Here is a 21,022-nt window from a genome sequence, read left to right on the forward strand (position 1 = left end):
AGGACAGCCGGACGTGGACTGCTTTACCCAGCACGGTGCGAGACCTCACCTTGCTGAGACTGTTTGGCTCGGTGAACCAAAGGGCCCAGGATGCCCATCTAAAACTCCTACTGGAGGCAGAGCTAATTTATTTAAGTTCTTCTCAAATCATGATATAAAAATACCAGAAAAAAGATGAGTTTCTCAGAACTGGCCAGACCCACTTAAAGAGAGACTGTGGGCAGCCGAGGCAGAGTTGGAGTCTGCAAATGCACCCGCTCCTGGGGCCTAGGGAGTCACCTACGCTGCTGCACCTTTTGTTACAAGTCAAGAAAGTAGTCTACTTCCTAAATCCTACCTGCAGTGGGCAGGTATAAGAGGCTGTGTGTAAGTGTGCACACAAGCTACTCGTGTCCCTTATCCCCTCTCACTCGTTAGAGGGTAAGATATAAAATACATAAATATGAAACTTAAACTCAAAAAATAGTTTCAGATACTTCACCATTTCAAAGCTGGGACCTAAACTGTGTGCAATGACCACTAAGCATCTAAATATATGAATATAAATGATTCCTCGGGTTATAAACTCCAAAAGGTCTGTTAAGAAAACAAAAGACGCGTATCAGCTGCCAGGTGAACTGCAGTCCTCTTGAGTAAGTCCCTTTGGTTCCACAGAAACGTTTGTTCTGATTTAAAAGGATTTACAACCTCTAACAGGTATACAAGTTTAATGAGTAGCCCATGTTTCGGAAAACGCGTTTATAAAAGTAATTGACATAAACAAAAATCATATTGTTTAATTAATTTCTATAAGAAATACTGGAGATGTGTTCTTATGGAAAAAGTTATATCAATTCAGTAAGAATCACACTTAAAGCAGCAAGTCCTTTAAAATCATATTTGAATTTCATGCAACATAAGTACTAATTCTGAAAACATCATGGCCCTCAGGTAGAGCTTATTAGCAGGGGATTTACACTCCATGGTTCGGTCAGTGGAGGAGACAAGATGACAGATGGCAAGTAGGTACATTTCTAATCTTTAGAGTCTTTGACTTTATATTTTGTCTCCAATTCTTTTCTTAATAGCCCCTTTTGAATTTTATAACCCGAGGAATGATTTACATTCCTATTTAAATGCTTAGTAGTCCCTGCACACCGTTTAGGGTCCCAGCTTTTGAATGACAGAGTATCTGATTGTATGAGTTTAGGTCCATATTGATGCACTTTAAATCTTACCCTTAATGGGTGAGAGGGTGACAAGGGACACAATACCTCTACAGGTGACACGTGGAATTGAAACAGAATAGGTCTGGTGTGAGGAAGGTCTATCTTCTCTTTACATCACTTTAATTCACAACTCAAAGAAATTACTAAAGAGCAGAAGAGATATATTCCAAGCAGGAGAAAGTGAGAGCAAATATCACAAGCCACCCCTAGAGTTTTCCTGGGGCTCTGAGGCTCCAGAATCCAAAATGTATCATGAAATTAATGTTTAGGAAACATACCACTCATTTCCTTAATAGAGGGTCTTGAGAGATGCATCTGAAAAGGTGGTAGAAGGGATGCTTTTGGGATAAACCTAAGGTATAAAAAAAATAATAAATTAAAATTTAAATAGCAAAGTCTATACCAAGTTTTAAACACTACACTTTTCATTAAAGTCTCTGTGGCTTCGAGACCCCGAGGTCGCCAGCTTGAGTGCGAGCTCATCTGGTTTGAGCAAAAGCTCACCAGGTTGGACCCAAGGTCGCTGGCTCGAGCAAGGGGTTACTCGGTCTGCTGAAGGCCCGCGGTCAAGGCACATATGAGAAAGCAATGAACAACTAAGGTCTTGCAATGAAAAACTGATGATTGATGCTTCTCATCTCTCTCCGTTCCTGTCTGTCTGTCCCTGACTATCCCTCTCTCTGACTCTCTCTCTGTCCCTGTAAAAAAAATTAAAAAATAAATAAATAAAAGAAAAAAAGTATCTGTGGCACTGAACAGTAAAACTAGTCATTAAAATATTTCAAAATGAGCTGAAATAAAAATATACCTCATTTGAGCTTTCATGTTTCATAGACACCCACAGAAGATGTATTAAAAACTAAATTTAAACTAGGACTGTAAAAGAACTTGGAGGTCAGATTTCCAATTAATCACCTTTAAGGAACTATTTAAGTATTAAATGCATGAAATAATAAACTAAAAAAAACCAAAACCAAAACAAAACAAAATTAAAAACAACAAAAATCTTGCAAAAAATAAGCAGTTGAACACAAAGACTATTTTGGAATATAACCAAAAACATGAAGGATTTGCATCACCATATATTAAAATGTATTATAATGTTACATTTAAAATAGTTGGACAGATACATGAAAGTCGTAGAGAGCTATGAAACACTCAATTTACATTATATGTTAGCACATGACAAAGGTGGCATTTCAAACAAGAGCGGGGATTGCTCAAATTACTTAGAAAAAAATAAACAGATTTCCCACCTCATACTTCCACAAAAATAATTTTTATATGAATTATATTGTATATAGAGCAAGATTCTTCCAAATAGCACAAATAAACAAACCACATGTAGAGACAGAAATAATTTGTATTCATGTCTGTCTTCCTCACTAGACTCCAAGTGTCTTAATTACCTGTGTTCCCAGTGCCTAGGGCAGTGCTTGGTACATACAAGGAAGAGTGAATGTTGTAGGAATAAAATGATATAAACTTTGTGGCTGACAGTTCTTTTATTTCCTTTCAGTACTAGAAAATCATGTCACTTTCTTCCTCCATGGTTGTGGATAAGAAATCCACTGTCATTAAAACTGGTATTCCCCTATAGGAGATATGCTATTTCTCTCTGGCTGTTTTCAAGATGTTTTCTTTGTCTTTAGTTTTCAGAAATTTAATCATAAGGTGTCCTTAGCCAAATCTGAGATATTTTCAGCCATTATGCCTTCAAATACTCATTCAAGATAAACTATTGTTCTATCTTCAAGTTTACTGATTCTTTCCTCTGTCACATTCATCCTGCTACTGAGCTTATCCAGAGCATTTTTTATTTTGGTGTTGCATTTTTCCATACTGTGCTTTACATTTGGTTCTTTTTCTCTATGTTCTATTTCTTTGGCGAATTTTCTTTTATTTTCATTTTTTTTGAAAATCCTTGCCCTTGCTCGTGGAAATACTTTTATGACAGCTGCCTTAAAATCCTTGTCAGATAATTCTAACATTTGATTCATTTTGCTGTGTGTGCCTGTTGATTATCTATTCTCACTCAAGTTGTCATTTTCCTGCTTCTTGGTGCAATGATTTTTTTTTTTTTTTTTTTTTTGGTATCCTGGACTTTAGGACATATGTTAGGAGACTGTTGATCATATTTAAATGTCTTATTTTAGCAGGTAGTTACCCTGTTTGGGTTTAGCACATAGCCCCTGACCCACTTTTACAGGACGCAGTTCCATTGATAACTTAGTTTAAGGGCCCTTATGATACTATTCTGGTGTGGTACATTCACCTGTTGCTGCTGGGGCTCCTGCCTGGTTTCTGCAGATGCTGCCCATGGGAGCCGAATCTGGTGCGTCCAGGTGGGAGTGGTAAAGCACACTGGGCTGCAAGTCAGAGAGCACCAACTTGGGTGCTGGCAGCACTATTTAGGCTGCTGGCAGCACCCCCACACACACACCCTACCCACACTCAATCACTGCTGGTGCTACCTGCAGGGACAGAAGGCACTTACTGGACTGCCGAGTGACACCAAGTGAGGGGTGGGAGACACCGATCATGGGGTCGAGAATGCTCCCGTGACCCCACAGTCCAGGACTTGATTTTGCTATCATTTTATAGATCCAATTAAAAAATAGGACTTTGAAATTTGAAACTTAGGCATGCAACTAGAGGTGACAATCATACCTCAGTCATACACTGAACCCAACCAATGCTCTGGATCAAGATCCAACTTTTAATTATGTATTTACTTTCTAGACCTTATCAAAATTATAATAACCAAAAACATCATTATGGCAAATATTTAAGGGTTACTTTATAAATAGACACCATTATGGCAAATATTTAAGGGTTACTTTATAAAAAAAACCAAAATACAAAAAAATTAAGACCCTTTTACCTAACTTTAAAAATTATTTCTAAATATTCTATTACTGAGGTGGGAGGGTACCTGTATGTGGGGGAGAACTATGTGTGTGGGAGGAACTTACACAAAATGGAATTTTTAACATTAAATTAAAGAAATTTGATACAACAAAATTTGTTTTGTAAAAGCACAAACCGACGGGACAAAGTCATACTGACGCGTCTGTATCAGGAGTAGGCCAACTTTTTGTGTGAAGGGTCCTTTAGTCGATACTCCAGACTTCCCAGGCCATACTCTCTCTGCACCACTCCTCAACTCTGCCGCTATGCAAAAGCTACCACAGACGCTGTAGAAACAACGGAATGTAGCTGTGTTCCTATAACACTTTCTTTACAGAAAACAGGCAATGGGCTAGATTTGGCCTATGGGTTGTAGTTTGCTTACCCGAGTGACTTCATACAACCATAAAATTTAAAGCCAGAAAAGAAATTTGAGATGACCTTGTTAACATTTTATTGGCGAAATGAGGACACCACAGCCCCAAAAGATACAATCATTTCACTAATTTCCCCTGGCTTGTGAACAGCAGCAGCCAAACTAAGACTTCAAGGCTGTGTGATTATCGCCAGCGCAGTGTTCTGACGCACAGGTGTATTACCTTACTGTATTATTATGGATCGAGCACTGGAGCACAGTAGAGTGTGCGAATCAATCAGATTTTATTTAAAACTTACAAAATTAATTATAAGAAAGGTTTTCAAAAAAGTTGTAAATTATGCTGAAATAGCACCTTAGAACAACTTGGGAGAGTTCTTAAAATGAACTTCACAAGGAAAGGCAACCAAAAATGTGGAGAAAATATGAAATGGAGCTGTTCAGAGAGTAACAATCATGCAGCCCAGAAAAGCAGACTTACTAGTAACGCTGCATTTCTCTACTACACTTGAACTTACAGTAGATAAAACAGAAAGCATTTTTTCTTACCCTGAACATACATTTTTTAACTTTTATTACCCTGGGTTCACTACACATCTCTTTTTAGCCAGGCAAAGTGCAAATACCTGTTGTTGATCACATGCCTCTGCATTGGAACATCTCTGAATACTTCGCTTCCAACATTTGTATGTAATGCATAAGGCGGTATTTCAGCATCAGACTTAACTCCAAGCGAGTTTCCTCTGTCTCTTGACAGTGCTAAATTAGGCTTTTTGCTGATAGACAAATCTGAAGAAAATCCTGGTTGTCTGAGAGTTGCTTTTGGTTTTCCTATGAAGTCAGACATACAGAATGGAACCAATTAGCTTCCCAAGCTCTAGTTTCATTATGTCACTTCCCTGTCCAGATGTTTTCTATGGGTCTCTACTCTCAGAGCAGTGTGTAAGGACATGAGAAAGTTGCTATGTGAGTGTTGGTCAGTAGGGGAAGAGTAGATTGGTGAGACTAGCCAGTTACCTTACCTCTACTTACCAACTAACATACCAGCGGCGGCCACCCCACATTCTTACAATGCAGCACACTCCACCCTGTCTCAGTCCTCCCATCTCTTCTCCATCAATTTAAGCTCTTCCACTCAAGGTTCAAGTCTCCTCTGCATCATAAAGCCCTCCATTGCCATTTTCACTCACCTGAAATGCTTGCTGTGGCATTTAGGCATTTTTTTTATGAAAATTATATTTAATGAGGTGACATTAATCAATAAGAGTACATAGGTTTCAAGTAAACATCTCTATAGCATTTTAACTGTGGATTGCTTTGTGTGACCATCACCCAAAGTCAGATCATTTTCCATCACCATATATTTGCCCCTCTTTACTTCCCTTCCCCAAACCTCTTCCCCCTGGTAGCCACTTCACTTTTATCTATGTCCATGAGTCTCAGTTCTATATCCCATCTATGTGTGAAATCATATAGTTCTTATGTTTTTCTGATTTACTTATTTCACTCAGTATGTATAATGTTCTCAAGGTTTATCCATATTGTCGTAAAAGCAATAGGTCATCATTTCTTATGGCTGGGTAGTACAGGCATTTACTCTTTTCTATTATCACTGCACTATTTCTTGAGAGTTTGGTTTTAGAACCGATTGTAAACTCCCTGAGACAAGTGTTTAGTAAACACAGGCTGAGGTACCTATATAACACCTTTGTGTATTGTATAATTCACATTTGTTTTTTTTTTTTTTGTTTTTTTTTTTGCATTTTTCTGAAGCTGGAAACAGGGAGAGACAGTCAGACAGACTCCCGCATGCGCCCGACCGGGATCCACCCGGCACGCCCACCAGGGGCGACGCTCTGCCCACCAGGGGGCGATGCTCTGCCCATCCTGGGCATCGCCATGTTGCGACCAGAGCCACTCTAGCGCCTGGGGCAGAGGCAAAGGAGCCATCCCCAGCGCCCGGGTCATCTTTGCTCCAGTGGAGCCTTGGCTGCAGGAGGGGAAGAGAGAGACAGAGAGGAAGGCGCGGCAGAGGGGTGGAGAAGCAAATGGGCGCTTCTCCTGTGTGCCCTGGCCGGGAATCGAACCCAGGTCCTCCGCACGCTAGGCCGACGCTCTACCGCTGAGCCAACCGGCCAGGGCTATTTTGTTTTTTAAATAGAGGATTTATATTAAAAGACAATATTTGCTAAATAAGACCTACAATTATAGGTTCTTGGTTCATCCAACACTCTGGATGAGGTTTTCCCTCAAATAACCTAAAAGGTAATTAAAATATTTTAAATTGGCCCTGGCTGGTTGGCTCAGCGGTAGAGCGTCGGCCTGGCGTGCGGGGGACCCGGGTTCGATTCCTGGCCAGGGCACATAGGAGAAGCGCCCATTTGCTTCTCCACCCCCCCCTCCTTCCTCTCTGTCTCTCTCTTCCCCTCCCGCAGCCAAGGCTCCATTGGAGCAAAGATGGCCCGGGCACTGGGGATGGCTCCTTGGCCTCTGCCCCAGGTGCTAGAGTGGCTCTGGTCGAGGCAGAGCGATGCCCCGGAGGGGCAGAGCATCGCCCCCTGGTAGGCAGAGCATCGCCCCCTGGTGGGCAGAGCGTCGCCCCTGGTGGGCATGCCGGGTGGATCCCGGTCGGGCGCATGCGGGGGTCTGTCTGACTGTCTATCCCCGTTTCCAGCTTCAGAATACAAAAAAAAAAAAAAAAAAAAAAAAATATTTTAAATTAAAAAGATAATTTAAAAAGATTAAAAAATTAAAATCTACTCTGAGATATTTCATATTGAGTAAGGATTGCATTTAGTAAGTCATGCTTACCATATTCATTTAATTTCAAATGTAAATACTAGCTTCAGGATTTCACTGTTGACATATGAATGTTAACAAATATAAGTGTTTATCATGCATACAAGCAATATTTCCATAATTCCACATAATTCCATATGTCAGTGTATTCATAAATAGGCTTAAAATGTTTTAGCATGTCAAAAGATCTTACCTTCTAGGAAAAATGGCAGGGTTTTCTTGACCCTCATCTGACAGTTAACCTTCCGTCCAGTTTTCCTTTTAGAACTTCTCTGACGAGCCACAAGCTGAGCGATTCTCGCAGTTTCTGTGCAGGCCACAGCGTAACAGGTGATCTGCCCAGGAAAGGCAAAGTGAGAGGAGAGACATTTCTCAGGTACACCGGTGCTTAGAGGCCAATTTTTTTTAATTGATTTAAATTTATTGTGCTTACATAGATTCAAGTGTCCCACCGAAAACAGAGGCCAATTTTTAAAAGTGGATTTTAATGAGTTTACATGTCCCAAATCAAGCTGTATGAAAATATTTGTGCCTCTCTCTCTGACGTTAGAGCAAAATGATACTCTCTACAGAGAAATCAAGTACAGTTTACCACATGGAATTATATTCTTTGCTTAAATTGAAAATTTCATTTATTCCTTAAACAGGTATTTATTAAGTAACTATAGGGCACTAGGTACTATGGGATTAACAAATAAACCAAACCAGACCTGTAAACTACACATATTATCTCATATAATCTGTAAGATAAGTTTTATTCTGTTTTATACAATGGGAAAATAGAGGCTCAAGTAAGTTAGCAACCTCCCATGTCACATAGCTAGGCTATGTCTTTGAATCCAAAGTAAGTTCTCATAACTGCTATGTTGCATTACCTTTCAAAGACCACTAACTCTTGTCTTGCCACTGCATAGATTAGTTGGGCGATTTAGGACGAATCAATTTACCTCCTTAATCTCAGTATTTGCAGCTATAAAACAGGGTTTACATCTGGGGTTTTCCAACTGTTCAATGGAACCATAGGGTTTCACGGAGGTGCCTCAGAGCCTCACAGTGGCAAGGGTGCGAAGGTCAGGCAGGGCAAGCAGAGGCTGGGACCCTCTTCTCCTGCTTAAAGCACAACAACTCAGCTTTCCATCTTTTAAAAAAAATTGGTGTGACACATACAATATTTGAAAAATATCTGAAAAACGTATGTAAACTATTAGGACTAGATGATCTCTAAAGCCCCATCTAGCCTGTAAGTCTTTGATTCTAAGTTGAAATGAGGAGCAGGAAAGCAAAAACAAGCCAAAACATGTTTCTATTCTTTGGCTCAGTATTTCTAGCCCAGAAAATATATTACAAAAATTCAAAAGAAGAAAAAGTTACATACCCAAATATGTGCAATAGGGGCTATTAATAGTAAAAATCTGGGAACATTAAAAATGTCCAAAATAAGAAAATAAAGAGTAAATTCTAGTTTAGTAACTATATGAAGTATTATTAATTTATTAATTCATTCAGACATTTTATCATTTTATCATTCAGACATTCAACACATTTATTAAGCACCAACTAACTATTCGGGATGAAAACCAGTATCTCATCTTCAAGAAACGTATGAAGGAAAAAGAGAGAAACAAAGAGACTGGCTAGAAAACACTGTCAAGTGGTACGTTGGATGTATCACCAGGTGCCCAGTGGACCAAAAGGACGGCTTAAATCTCTCTGGGATTTAAGCTGAAGAAGCTTTATTTTTTTTTTTTTTCATTTTTCTGAAGCTGGAAACAGGGAGAGACAGTCAGACAGACTCCCGCATGCGCCCGACCGGGATCCACCCGGCACGCCCACCAGGGGCGAAGCTCTGCCCACCAGGGGGCGATACTCTGCCCATCCTGGGCGTCGCCATGTTGTGACCAGAGCCACTCTAGCGCCTGAGGCAGAGGCCACAGAGCCATCCCCAGCGCCCGGGCCATCTTTGCTCCAATGGAGCCTTGGCTGCGGGAGGGGAAGAGAGAGACAGAGAGGAAAGCGAGGCGGAGGGGTAGAGAAGCAAATGGGCGCTTCTCCTGTGTGCCCTGGCCGGGAATTGAACCTGGGTCCTCCACACACTAGGCTGACGCTCTACCGCTGAGCCAACCGGCCAGGGCCGAAAGCTTTATTATTAATATAATATTTAACTAACTTATACTTGCTCTTATAAAAATTATTACAGCTTAGGCGAAGCTCCCCTTTTAGACCATTCTCCTGATTCTGGGCCCCTGTTCCCTCCACCACCCACTGCCTCCCCTACTCACTGCAAGCAGAAGAGAAACTACTATAAATTTTGGTGAGAAATACTTCATACTTGTTCTATATATGTAAATATACCCAGAAAAATATACTGTTTTGGGGGTGGGTGTTCTTGCTTGTCTTCCGGGTGACGATTTTAATCCATATCTTTCATACTGTACCTTGGGCAGATACCAAGAAGTGCACCTCCTGGGTCGCAGGGTAAGGACAATAAAAATTTTACTTGATAACAACAAGGTCCCCATGTTATTCAAAAATATTCCTCCAGAGAATATAAATATGAATATATAATATTATTCTAGAGAAACTAAAGCATTTGAACTTATAGAACAACACGATCATACTGGCGTGAAGGCAAGACAAGACTAGAGAGACAAGACTAAAGACAGGGAGAGCAGTAGGGAGGGCCCTTTAACAATCCAATGCTAAATGACCGAGTAGGGACAGCAGGAATAGATATGAGTGAGGTCTAACGATGAGAATTTAAACGGGTTTGTTAGTTTGGTAACAGGAGGTCATTAGCACTTTGAGTAGTGAATTTTTTTCATGCTTGCTGACCCCGGGAGTGGGTTTTAAAAAAAAAAAAAAAAAATTAATTCCAGTTCCAGTTTTATTAACTTAAAATCATGTTTGTTTGATAACCAATTTATGGAAACAAGAAGAACATATATTTGCCTTTTTTTAATGTTGCCTTACACATTTTTAAAATAAAAATTTTGTACGATCTTACTCTGGATGGTCAGGAAGCACGAGGACGTACATGAGCATTCGCACTGCTCAAAGGGTTCGTCGCCTGGGGAAACAGCTGCAGCAGGGTAGTAGTGGAGGGGGTAATATTTGGGCAGTTAGGGTCTCCAGTACAGTTAATGTTTGGATGTTGAGGCTGGGTAAATTTTAATTTTAAAACTTCTTATTTAATGTGGTTAACATCTTATTTTTACACGGAAAGAATCTGAGGGGTTAACCGAAGTAGCCAGAATCTGGGCGGCTGTGTGTGGATGCTGGTCTCTGTCACTACCAATCCCAAAGCACTCAGACTTCTGTCACAGGTAGGAGACTGAAAGTGCTGGGCAGGCAATGAAGGATTGGTCTGACTTTTCTGACGCACACAAGTACCTCCTTACCTCACCAGACCTACTGGTCTCGATCCTGACAACTGTTGGCACGCTTCTCAGATAGGCTTCCAGTGTAGGGTAACCTAACTGCTTGAAGGGGATCCAGTCTCCGGTCAAGGATCTGTACTCTCCCTGCAGCCGAGGCAATGCTACTCCGTTCTTATGAGACTGCAGGACAGCTCGCAGCATTTTTGAAACCAGATCTGCTTCCAGCATCTTCACCTACAAGAGCACAATAGATTACTGTGAGATGATTCATTAGCCTGTGAATTCAGGTCGATTCCCAGAGCTCACACTTGTTAGAGTATTCCATCAATGGTTACTGGATAGTTTCTGTCCTATCACAATGCAGAGCAGTAACTGCTAGGGTAGAGAAATGCACAGAATATTATGAGACCACAGGGGAAGTCAGAAAGGCATGAAGACTAGCCTGCAGACGGAAGATATCAGGGAATGTTTCCAGATGAGGGGAACCCCAAATGGAAACCTAAAGAACGAGAGGAAATCAGCCAGGCAAGGAGGAAAAGGGTGTGTGTGTGTGGGGGGGTGTAGATTGGAAGAGGTAATAGACGCAGGTAAAGGGAACAGAAAGTGCAAAAGGCACAGTGGTAAGAGAGAAGCACGTGGTTGGTTCTGAGAATTCCAGGCAGTTAAGTGGCTGGACATGGCTGAACAAAGACTCCAAGCTAAGGACTGAAAGATAGGGATGGGAGAGGACGGAATAGGCAAACCAGAAGAGATTATCACATTCCGCTAATGCATTTGCATTTTTGCCAAAAGTAATGCACGACTTTGGAGGGATTTTAAATGGGGGTGGGGATTTTAGGAATGGCATTATTCAGTAGCAGGGAAGAGAGATTAGAAGGAGAAAAACTAATAATGACTTCTAAGAATACTTAGAAATGTTAAAGGACCTAAGAACAGGGCCTTGGGAATAAACAAAAAAATCAACTGGAGAGATAATTAGGAAGTGAAATCAACTAAAATTGATCAACTGGTTTAGATGATGAGGGAGGTTCCTATTGCAGAAGCATTTGGATAGTAATGACCCACACTGAGATGGGTTTGCAATAAAGGAAGAAAGTAACTTAATTTTGGACAGAGGTACTGGGGATGCTCACAGGGCAGCCACAGAGATATACTTACCAGGAACTTTAGTTAGAGGCCTGACCTCATTATAGATTGCTGGCCTTCAGCAATACCACATGGTATCTGGTGACTAGGGAGCCAAAAACAAAGTAAAGGATTGACCTCTGTAGACAACTGTCATTTAAAGAATGGGCAGAGGAAAAAGGACCTATAAAAGACTGAGTGAAAGGGACCAAAGAAATGGAAGTAGAAAAGGTAGAATCACGGTGTCAGAAAAACAAGTGGAAAGAACCAAGGAGAATGCATGTTCAAAAGTGTCACAGCAGCAGACAAGTCAAGTGAGAGGAAAGAAGGTGACTACTGAATTTTGGTACCTAGGAATTCCATGAGGACCCTGGCTAAGAATTTTCATTGATCAGTAATAGTTATGTTTCAAAATTAACCACTCAAATTTTCTTTACACTAATGGTAAGCAGAATGAAGGTACATTTGGAAAATGACATTAGTCATTTATTAAATGAAGGAGAAAGGTAAGCCATGGATAACTTGTTATATTTTTCTTCAACAGTGCTATCCAAAAGAATTTCTGTAATGACAAAAATGCTTTATATCTGTGCAGTCCAATGTGGTAGCCAATACCCACATGAACTACTAATAAGCACTTGAAATGTGGCCAACATGACTAAGGAACTGGATTTTAATTTAATTTAAATTAAATATAGCTATTAGATACCATATTGGACAGCAGAAAATTCTATCAATTTTCTCATTTGTCCTTTTGAGAAAGGAGACAAAATATCAGCTCAATGTGGGTACTTTTCATTATAAATAATACTCGAATGACAGCAAGTTTTAAGTGGCAAATAACCTAAGTATTCATCTTGTACTTCCTTTCACTAGACATTAACTTTTTTCAAATTGTCACCACCAACACCAACATTTCATTAATACCACAGTCTAGGGAAGCCCTATATTGGATCTATATTTTTATTCTCTCTGTAGGTAGATAGACAGACACATACACATGTATATACATACGTATTTATACATAGAAAAATCTTTCATTTAGGTGTAATTTACATAAAATAAAATTCAATCTTATGTGTAACATTTATTGAGTTTTGAAAAATATACACACTTATGCACTCATCATCACCACAATCAACATACAGACAATGTCCATCATCAAAAAGTTGCCTCACGTGGGGTGCATAATTATGTGAAAGTAAAGTGTACAATAATAGCTCAGCGAGTGAGAGAGGAGAGCTAAGAGTATGCCACTGGAAGGTTCTTATGCTGTACATAAAGTAGTATAATATTATTTGAAAGTGGAATGTGATAAAGATGTAAATTGTGAACAATATGGCAACCACTAATTTTTTTTGACAGAGACAGAGAGAGGGACAGAAAGGGACAGACAGATAGGAAGGGAGAGAGATAAGAAGCATCAATTCCTCGTTGCAGCAGTTTAGTTGTTCATTGATTGCTTTCTCATATGTGCCTTGACCAGAGGGCTCCAGGTGAGCCAGTGAGCCCTTGCTCAAGCCAGCGACCTTGGGCTCAAGCTGGTGAGCCTGTGCTCAAGCTGGCAACCTTGGGGTTCAAACCTGGTCCTCCGCATCCTAGTCTGACGCTCTATCCACTGTGCCACTACCTGGTCAGGCATCACTAAATTTTTTTAAGAGGTAAAACTAATAAACCAGTAGTAAAGATAAAACAGTAAAAAATTCAATAAAAAAAGCAGGCAAAAATAAAAATAAAATTAGGAAGGAAATAACAAAGATGAGAGCAAAAGGAAAACAACAACAACAAAGAATAGATAGGGCAATTAGAAAACAGCTAGCAAAAGAGTAGATTTAAAACCAACCATACCAATAGTTATATTAAGTGTAAATGGCCAAAATATGACAATAAAAAGTTAAAGATTGGTAGAGTGGCTATATAAACAAACCCATTTATATATAAATACATTAACCAAAAAAGGTTAATAAAAAAGGGTTTTAAAGGTTAAAAGTAAAAAAGACAGAAAAATATATACCATGCTAATACACGACTATATTATCAGTATACTATCAGAACAAGAAATATTGGCAGGGATAAAGAGAGACATTATACAATAATTAAGGAGTTAATTCATCAGGAACACATAACCATCCTAAGTGAGACTGCACCTAACACCCGAACTTCAAAACACATGAAGCAAAACCAATAAAGCTCAAAGAATGAATAGACAGATTCATAGTTATGGTTGGAAACTTCACAACTCCTTTCTCAGTAACTGGTAGAGCCAGTAAACAAAATATCAGTAAGGATATGGAAGAGCTGAACAACTCTATCAACCAAACCAATCTAATTGACATTTATAGAATGCTCCACTCCAATGACAGAATACACATTCAAGAGCATATGGTACATTCATCAAGATGGAATATATCCTGAAACTTAAAACAATCCTTGACCAATTTAGAATACCTGAAATTACACAAAGGGTATATTACAACCAGAACAAAGTTAAATTAGGTATCAATAACATCAATATATATAGGCAAATTTAATGATACACTTTAAAAATTAACCAAGAATCAAAGAGGAAGGCTCCTCCAAGTCAGAACATATTTTTAAACAAATGAAGACACCATATATAAAAATTTACTTGTTGTAGTAAAAGCAGTATTTACAGAAAAATTTACAGCATTATACAGTTATACTAGAACAGAGTATCTGATCTAAATCACTAAATCACTATTAAATCACTGATCTAGTCTACACTGTTGAGAAAAAAGAGCAAATTATGTAAGTAGAGGAAGGAAATAATAAACATGAGAGCAAAATAAATATTGAAGTGATGAAACAGATCTATAATAAAATAGAAAAAAAATAGAGAAAAAAATGAAAACAAAACTCATTTTTTTAAAACAACAAAACTGATAAACTTCCAGGCAGATTAATCAAGGAAAAGAACACATAAATTGCCAATAATGGGATTGAAAAGGGGGCCATCAGTTTATCAGGAAGACATAACAATCCTATAGACATTTAAAAGAGAATATTATGATCAAGTTATGCCAATAAATTAGATACATTAATTGAAACACACAAATTTAAAAGCTTATCCAAGAAGAAATGGATAATCTTAATATCCCTGTATCTATCAGAGAAACTGAATTTGTAGTTGAAAACCTTCGTATAAGGAAAACTTAAAGCCAAGAAGGCTTTATTGGTAAATTATACCTCACTCTTAAGGAAGAATTAATACCACTTCTACACACTTTCTTCCAGAAAATAGAGGGAAAGGCAACATTCCTGAACTGATTTTATGAGGCCAGCATTATGCTGACACCAAAACCAGGCAGGCATTACAAGAAAAGCACAGACCAGTATCCCTCATGAACATGAATGCAAACATTTCCTAACAAAATATTACTCAATCAAATCCAACGATATGTAAGAGGGGCAGCTTATGATGTTGGTTTGAAAGGGCAGGCCTACCCCTTAGAAACTAATTAGAGGTTTGTCCTATGGGCTGCCCTACATGAAAGCCTTCCTTCTACTCCTTCCACCCTCCGGAGGACAATTCTAGATCACTTTCTCAGAAATGCCCCCCTCTCTTATTTCTGCTCTGAAACATCTGCCAGCAGGGACCTCTCAAATGGGGCATTTAATAATTTGGGGTGTAGAGGGGAAGGCCCCAACTCCCCCCCACCCCCACACACAGGCTGTCTGACTGCCTCTGAGTATATAGTAAAAGCTGGGAAGCTTTGCCCAATGCTTGGTTCCTTAATTCCACCCTCTTTAAATGTGTCTTCTTTTGGGACCTAGATTCTTCCAAGAGTTGCCTTTTAGCCTGTATTCTAATAATCCTATTCTTCTGCCCCAACGCTCAGATATGTTTCATATACATACAGCATATGGATTTACAGTGAACAACTGATAATAAAATTGAATAAATAAAAAACCAGTGCTAATATATGTAGCACAAAAGTGCTGATCCATATTTTTCACTTTTTCCATCTCCTGTAACCATGCGTTTATCTAGCTTCCTTTAAGGGCAACTGGTGGATATTTTTTCCTAAATTATGCTTCTCAACCTGACCATACACACATATGCCAGTTTCACTCTCTAATGTGCCTATCATCATAGTTAAAACCCAAATAAGTTTACTACTTCCTTGATTTAACTTCATTTGGGGGAGGACTAAGGGTTTGTACAAGGTTGTGCCTGTGCCTCCTCCTGCTTGTGACCCTAAATTCAATACCACTATGTAGAGGGCACTTATTTTCCTGGGACAAATCCCTTCTCCTGGGCCTTGGTCTCTCTATCTGTAAGAGGAAGGGGTTTGGTATTAGTGGTTCTCAACTTCCCACCATCACCACCACATGATACAAGAAGATAGACAGACTGGTGGACATCCACAATTCTGCCACTGCTCACCAGATCCACGGTGAACACCTCAATCCACTCTATGCCAGCGTCCTGGCTGGTATGGGGCACCTGCCTCCTAGCTGGTTTCTCTGCTTCCACTTCACTTCCTAGAATCTGTTCTCCGTAACACAGCTAGAGTGATCCTTGTATATCATACATCCTATCACATCATTTCTCTGCTCAAAACTCTCTAAGGGCTTCCTGACTTCCTCAGACAAAGGCTAAAGTTTTCACAGAGGCCAAAAGGACCGTACACAACCCGGGCCCACCCCACTTCTCTGACCTCAATTCCTCCTTCCCTTTTTTTCACTCGTTTCACTCCACCCAGGCCAGCCTCCTTCCTTCTCCTGGTACATGCCCTAGATAGATTCACATTAGGGCTTTTGTACTTGCCGTTCCCTCCGCGTGGCAAGTCCTTGCTCCAAGGTTTCACACAGTTCACCGCTGCCCCTTCGGGTATTTGCTCGAATGTCACCTTCTCAGTAAGGCCTCCCCTGGCCGCCCAATTCAGTCAGAGCTGTTAACCTGCTGATCAGCTCTCCCTACTCCCCTTCCCTTAGCTCACTCCTTAGCACTTACACCATCACCAAATACTTGTCTTTATTTGATCTCACCACCTATCTCCCCAACCTGAGTGTAAGCTCCAGGAAAGCAGGCATTTGTAAAGTTTTGGTCACTGCTGAATCCCTAGTGTCTAGCCCACAAAAAGAGCTCAATAAACAAAAACAAAATAAATGAGAAATTCTCCATATACCGAACACCACTGCTTTTCTCTCCTGCTCACTAAAATATATGCGTGTGAACTTTTAAAGGAATAATCTTTATTTAAAGAATTGTTTGCAAATTTTAATGATTGTTATAAACTAAGACAGCCAACTGCGTCATGAAGCTGTCATTGAGAACTATCAGGAGGATTATTTCTGGGCCTTTCTACCCCGCACCAGTTCTCCCGGGCAGGCTCAGGTCAGGGCCCAGCGTCGCTGCAAGGAGTCACACATTCCAATGAGCAGTAGGCATTGCTTGAATACTGGTGTCTCATGTGTATTCCTGTTTTTCAAATAATGGGCAGATACCATTGGGATTCACAAACCCAACGTGATACTGAATTCACAACAGCTTTGGGTAGTGATATATTTTATCAATCAATAGACACTGAGAGTACAATCACTAGTGTGTGAGGTTTCACCAAGTTTTTTACAGATACCATTGGGATTCACAAACCCAAAGTGATATTGAATTCACAACAGCTTTGGGTAGTGATATATTTTATCAATCAATAGACACTGGAAGTACAATCACTAGTGTGTGAGGTTTCACAAAGTTTTTTACAAAGCTAACAACAAAAGGGACCTTATACTTGAGAAGGCTGGGAAGCAATGCTTGACCACACAGCTGCAGTCTGAACTGAGTATCCCTCTGCTTCCACTCTCTACCCCCTGCCTTTTAAAAAATATGCTATTTTCATGGAATACTATAATTCTCTATTTGCAAACAACTTTTTGGAGAGAAGGAAAGTTTCTTCGACTGTAAAGGCTGAGAATCTCAAAGCTGGTGAGAAGTAGCTCAGCATAGTAAAACTTGGAATGGTAAGTGTGATTGTATGTCTTATTCAGATGTATGTCTTGATCTCATGCTTGTCAATTTCTTCCAGTCTGGCTTGCAATCCCTACATTAGCAATATCACTTTGGGCACTGAACAAAAAGAAAGTTTTGCCCTGGCCGGTTGGCTCAGTGGTAGAGCGTCAGCCTGGCGTGCAGGAGTCCTGGGTTCGATTCCCGGCCAGGGCAACACAGGAGAAGCGCCCATCTGCTTCTCCACCCCTCCCCCTCTCCTTCCTCTCTGTCTCTCTCTTCCCCTCCCACAGCCAAGGCTCCATTGGAGCGAAAGTTGGCCAGGGCGCTGAGGATGGCTCTGTGGCCTCTGCCTCAGGCGCTAGAATGGCTCTGGTTGCAACAGAGTGACGCCCCAGATGGGCAGAGCATCGCCCCTGGTGGGCGTGCCGGGTGGATCCCGGTCGGGTGCATGCGGGTGGATCCCGGTCGGGTGCATGCGGGAGTCTGTCTGACTGCCTCCCCGTTTCCAGTTTCAGAAAAATACAAAAAAATAAAAAAATAAAAAGAAAGCTTTACAACTAGAGCTTAAACCAGGTGTCCCCAAACTACAGCCTACGAGCTGCATGCGGCCCCCTGAGGCCATTTATCTGCCCCCCCCCCTCGCACTTTCGGAAGGGGCACCTCTTTCATTGGTGGTCAGTGAGAGGAGCACTGTATGTGGTGGCCCTCCAATGGTCTGAGGGACAGTGAACTGGCCCCCTGTGTAAAAAGTTTGGGGACCCCTGGTAAACAAACACATTATTATTTTCTAATCTGTAGTGGTTCAAAATGCTCTTAAGTTTTGTTAACCTCTTGGTTATCGTGGCATATTTTGAGATTTCCTAAAGATGGCAATTACACCGAGAACTTTTATAAAAGGTACAATATATAAGAATACTTTCCTCTAACTATAAAAATCAAGTTTACCATCTTGGATGTTATTCATTAGAAACAAAAAGGAAGTTTATCACAGGATTTTCAACTCTTAGTGTCTCAATGGCAAACCTTTAGGCATCTTCCCAAAAATTAAGTTTGAAGTTTCTCTTAAAGTTGCCAATTTGATCTTTCAAATTTCTTCTCCTTTATTTCTGTTCTCTAAAAGTATTGTGATAAATACAATTTAAAGTTTAAGAAAATTCAAATTACTTTTATTTTGAGAATGTTATGCAAGCCCTGGTGAACCATAGGTTAGGCCAGGCTGGGAGAAATAAAATCAGCCATCTCTGTTTTAGACCATAGGTTCTCAGGTTAAAATACTTAATTGTTTCCCTAGACCACAAAGCCCTTAAGGGAGCTATTTTGGCTGAATAAGAATCCTAAACAGTAAAGTGGAGGTGGGTCTGAAAAATTAATCAAGAGTTTTTGATTTCAAAAAACTGACCAAGGTCAGCAAGCAAAGACCACAGTCGAGAAAGAAGAAACTGGTCACAACAAATCACAACACATTGCACTTGACTTTCATTTCCTCCTCCTCACTCTGTTTCCTCCTCCTTTCTTTGCCTCTCTTTCTGAATGAGAAGTGTCAAAAGTAGTTATATGTGCTCACCACAATATCTGGCATTCAGTAGTTACTTAAAAACATTTCTCTAATGGCGTGGATGGGAAACTACCTATGAATATATGTTTTAAATGGCTAAGAGCACAAAGACATGAGCATTGATGTATTAGAAAAAATTTTAGTATGCCATTAAATTTGAAAAACCAGAATCGTCTCAGGTTTTCTTACTTCCCTCATTAACATACTTACAACCTGGAAAGCTTGGTAAGAAAGCCACTGGATCTCTTTCAAGATCTCTCAACCTACACAGTAGGCAAAAAAATCACTACTGCTTTGGCAAATGGACTCTCAGCAGAGATTCCCTACCAGACTACAACCCTACAATGTCCCCCAAGCCTGCCTGGCTGAGGAAAGCAGCAGGGATAGGGGCCCAACGTCAGCAAGTGGAGCTGAGAGTTGCATGGAATTCTAGTGGGCACCTTCACACCATCTCCTCCAAACTCTTCAGTTTACAGCTGAGGAAACTGAGGCCCAGGGTAAACATTCCAGGTCTCACATATTTTTATGGCCAGAACCATAACAAAAACCCAGGTCTTCTGGCTCCCAAACCTGGAGCTTCTTTTCGGGCAGCTGCTCCAAATGTAGAGTGGAGTAGGCTTCTGAGAATAAGTTTGGCTTAGGGTATGCTCAGAGGCAGATTTAACAGCGGGCACACCGTTAAAGCGGCATGTCCCTGGGCCCCAGCTTCTGAAGGGCCCCGCAAAATCCCAACTTTACACTTTTTTCTAATGACATCAAGTTTAAGGGGCCCAATATTTTCTCCTGCACCTGGGGCCTCAACTGACCTTAATCCGCCTCCGGTACGCTGACAGCAACACTGGGGTATGCTAGCAACTCGCCTGGCATCAAACAGGGACCTGCCACATTCTGACTGAGGGGTGTGGCATCCAAAAGAATTGACAACTGTTGTAAAAATTCAATGGTGACAATTGATAATTTTTTATCCTTTCATTCCTCTCTTTTCTCTTTGATACACAAGTAACCATGAGTGCCCCACAGTGCTGGTATGTACAAGGAGTGGGGCAAGAAGTAGGGGAAAGTAACGACAACCTTTAGAAAAGTAGGTTTAAACAATTTCAATAGCCTAAAATAATTCTCACATCCAAAACTGTATTTTGGAAAGTCACAACTTTTCTCTTTAATACAACTAAAAATAGTCCCAAGAAAAGAGTCTTGTTCTAAAGAACCTGGTTTTGGTGTCCTCTAGCTCCATGCCTTCACCATTGACTGATCCTCCCTGGCTCAGTCATTGGATTTTACCTGCTTCCTGTCGCCTGAGTCTCCTCACTGCTGGTGCCCCAAGACCTTACTTAGCCATGTTGTCCGGCTCTCACCTATGCTTCCTCTTCTCTAAGGAGTTCTCTTCTCTCAACTATTTCCAAATGTACTATTTGGCTCATCTTCCGCATTGTATTTTTCATGTCATAAATTTGAGTTGTAGAGTGGCACTAAACCCCCAAAATAAATCTGAAGAATTATTAGGGTACACTGATATCATCAAGTAATCTCTTTTACCTTCCTTGGTCAGCTACTCAATTTGCAGTATCTCCTCAGGACATATACTTCTGGCAACTGGATGCCTTTATCCTTGAAGACACCATTTTAGTAACAAGCCAGCCTCTGAAGTTCCAGAATGTCTGCACTGAAAATACCTTAGATATCATCCCAAACCCCTCA

The 21,022-nt window shown here is 40.4% G+C and overlaps 1 protein-coding gene across 2 annotated transcripts in view; it reads right to left on the minus strand.

The window, feature by feature from the left end:
* LOC136387056 (tudor domain-containing protein 7-like) overlaps positions 1-21,022 on the minus strand; it is an 83,337-nt gene that overhangs the window by 56,815 nt on the left and 5,500 nt on the right. Inside the window, exons 2-5 of one of the 2 annotated variants that reach the window (XM_066358118.1) lie at positions 10,692-10,904; positions 7,487-7,628; positions 5,121-5,325; positions 1,487-1,560 (exon numbers count right to left, since the gene is read on the minus strand). In XM_066358118.1, coding sequence (XP_066214215.1) covers positions 1,487-1,560; positions 5,121-5,325; positions 7,487-7,628; positions 10,692-10,898 — 628 coding nt within the window. In that variant the 5' untranslated portion in view covers positions 10,899-10,904. The remainder of the gene's footprint in view (positions 1-1,486; positions 1,561-5,120; positions 5,326-7,486; positions 7,629-10,691; positions 10,905-21,022) is intronic. The other variant, XM_066358119.1, reaches the window with a different exon arrangement.

The sequence above is a fragment of the Saccopteryx leptura genome, unplaced genomic scaffold, assembly GCF_036850995.1.
Source record: "Saccopteryx leptura isolate mSacLep1 unplaced genomic scaffold, mSacLep1_pri_phased_curated manual_scaffold_56, whole genome shotgun sequence".
Taxonomy (NCBI): domain Eukaryota; kingdom Metazoa; phylum Chordata; class Mammalia; order Chiroptera; family Emballonuridae; genus Saccopteryx; species Saccopteryx leptura.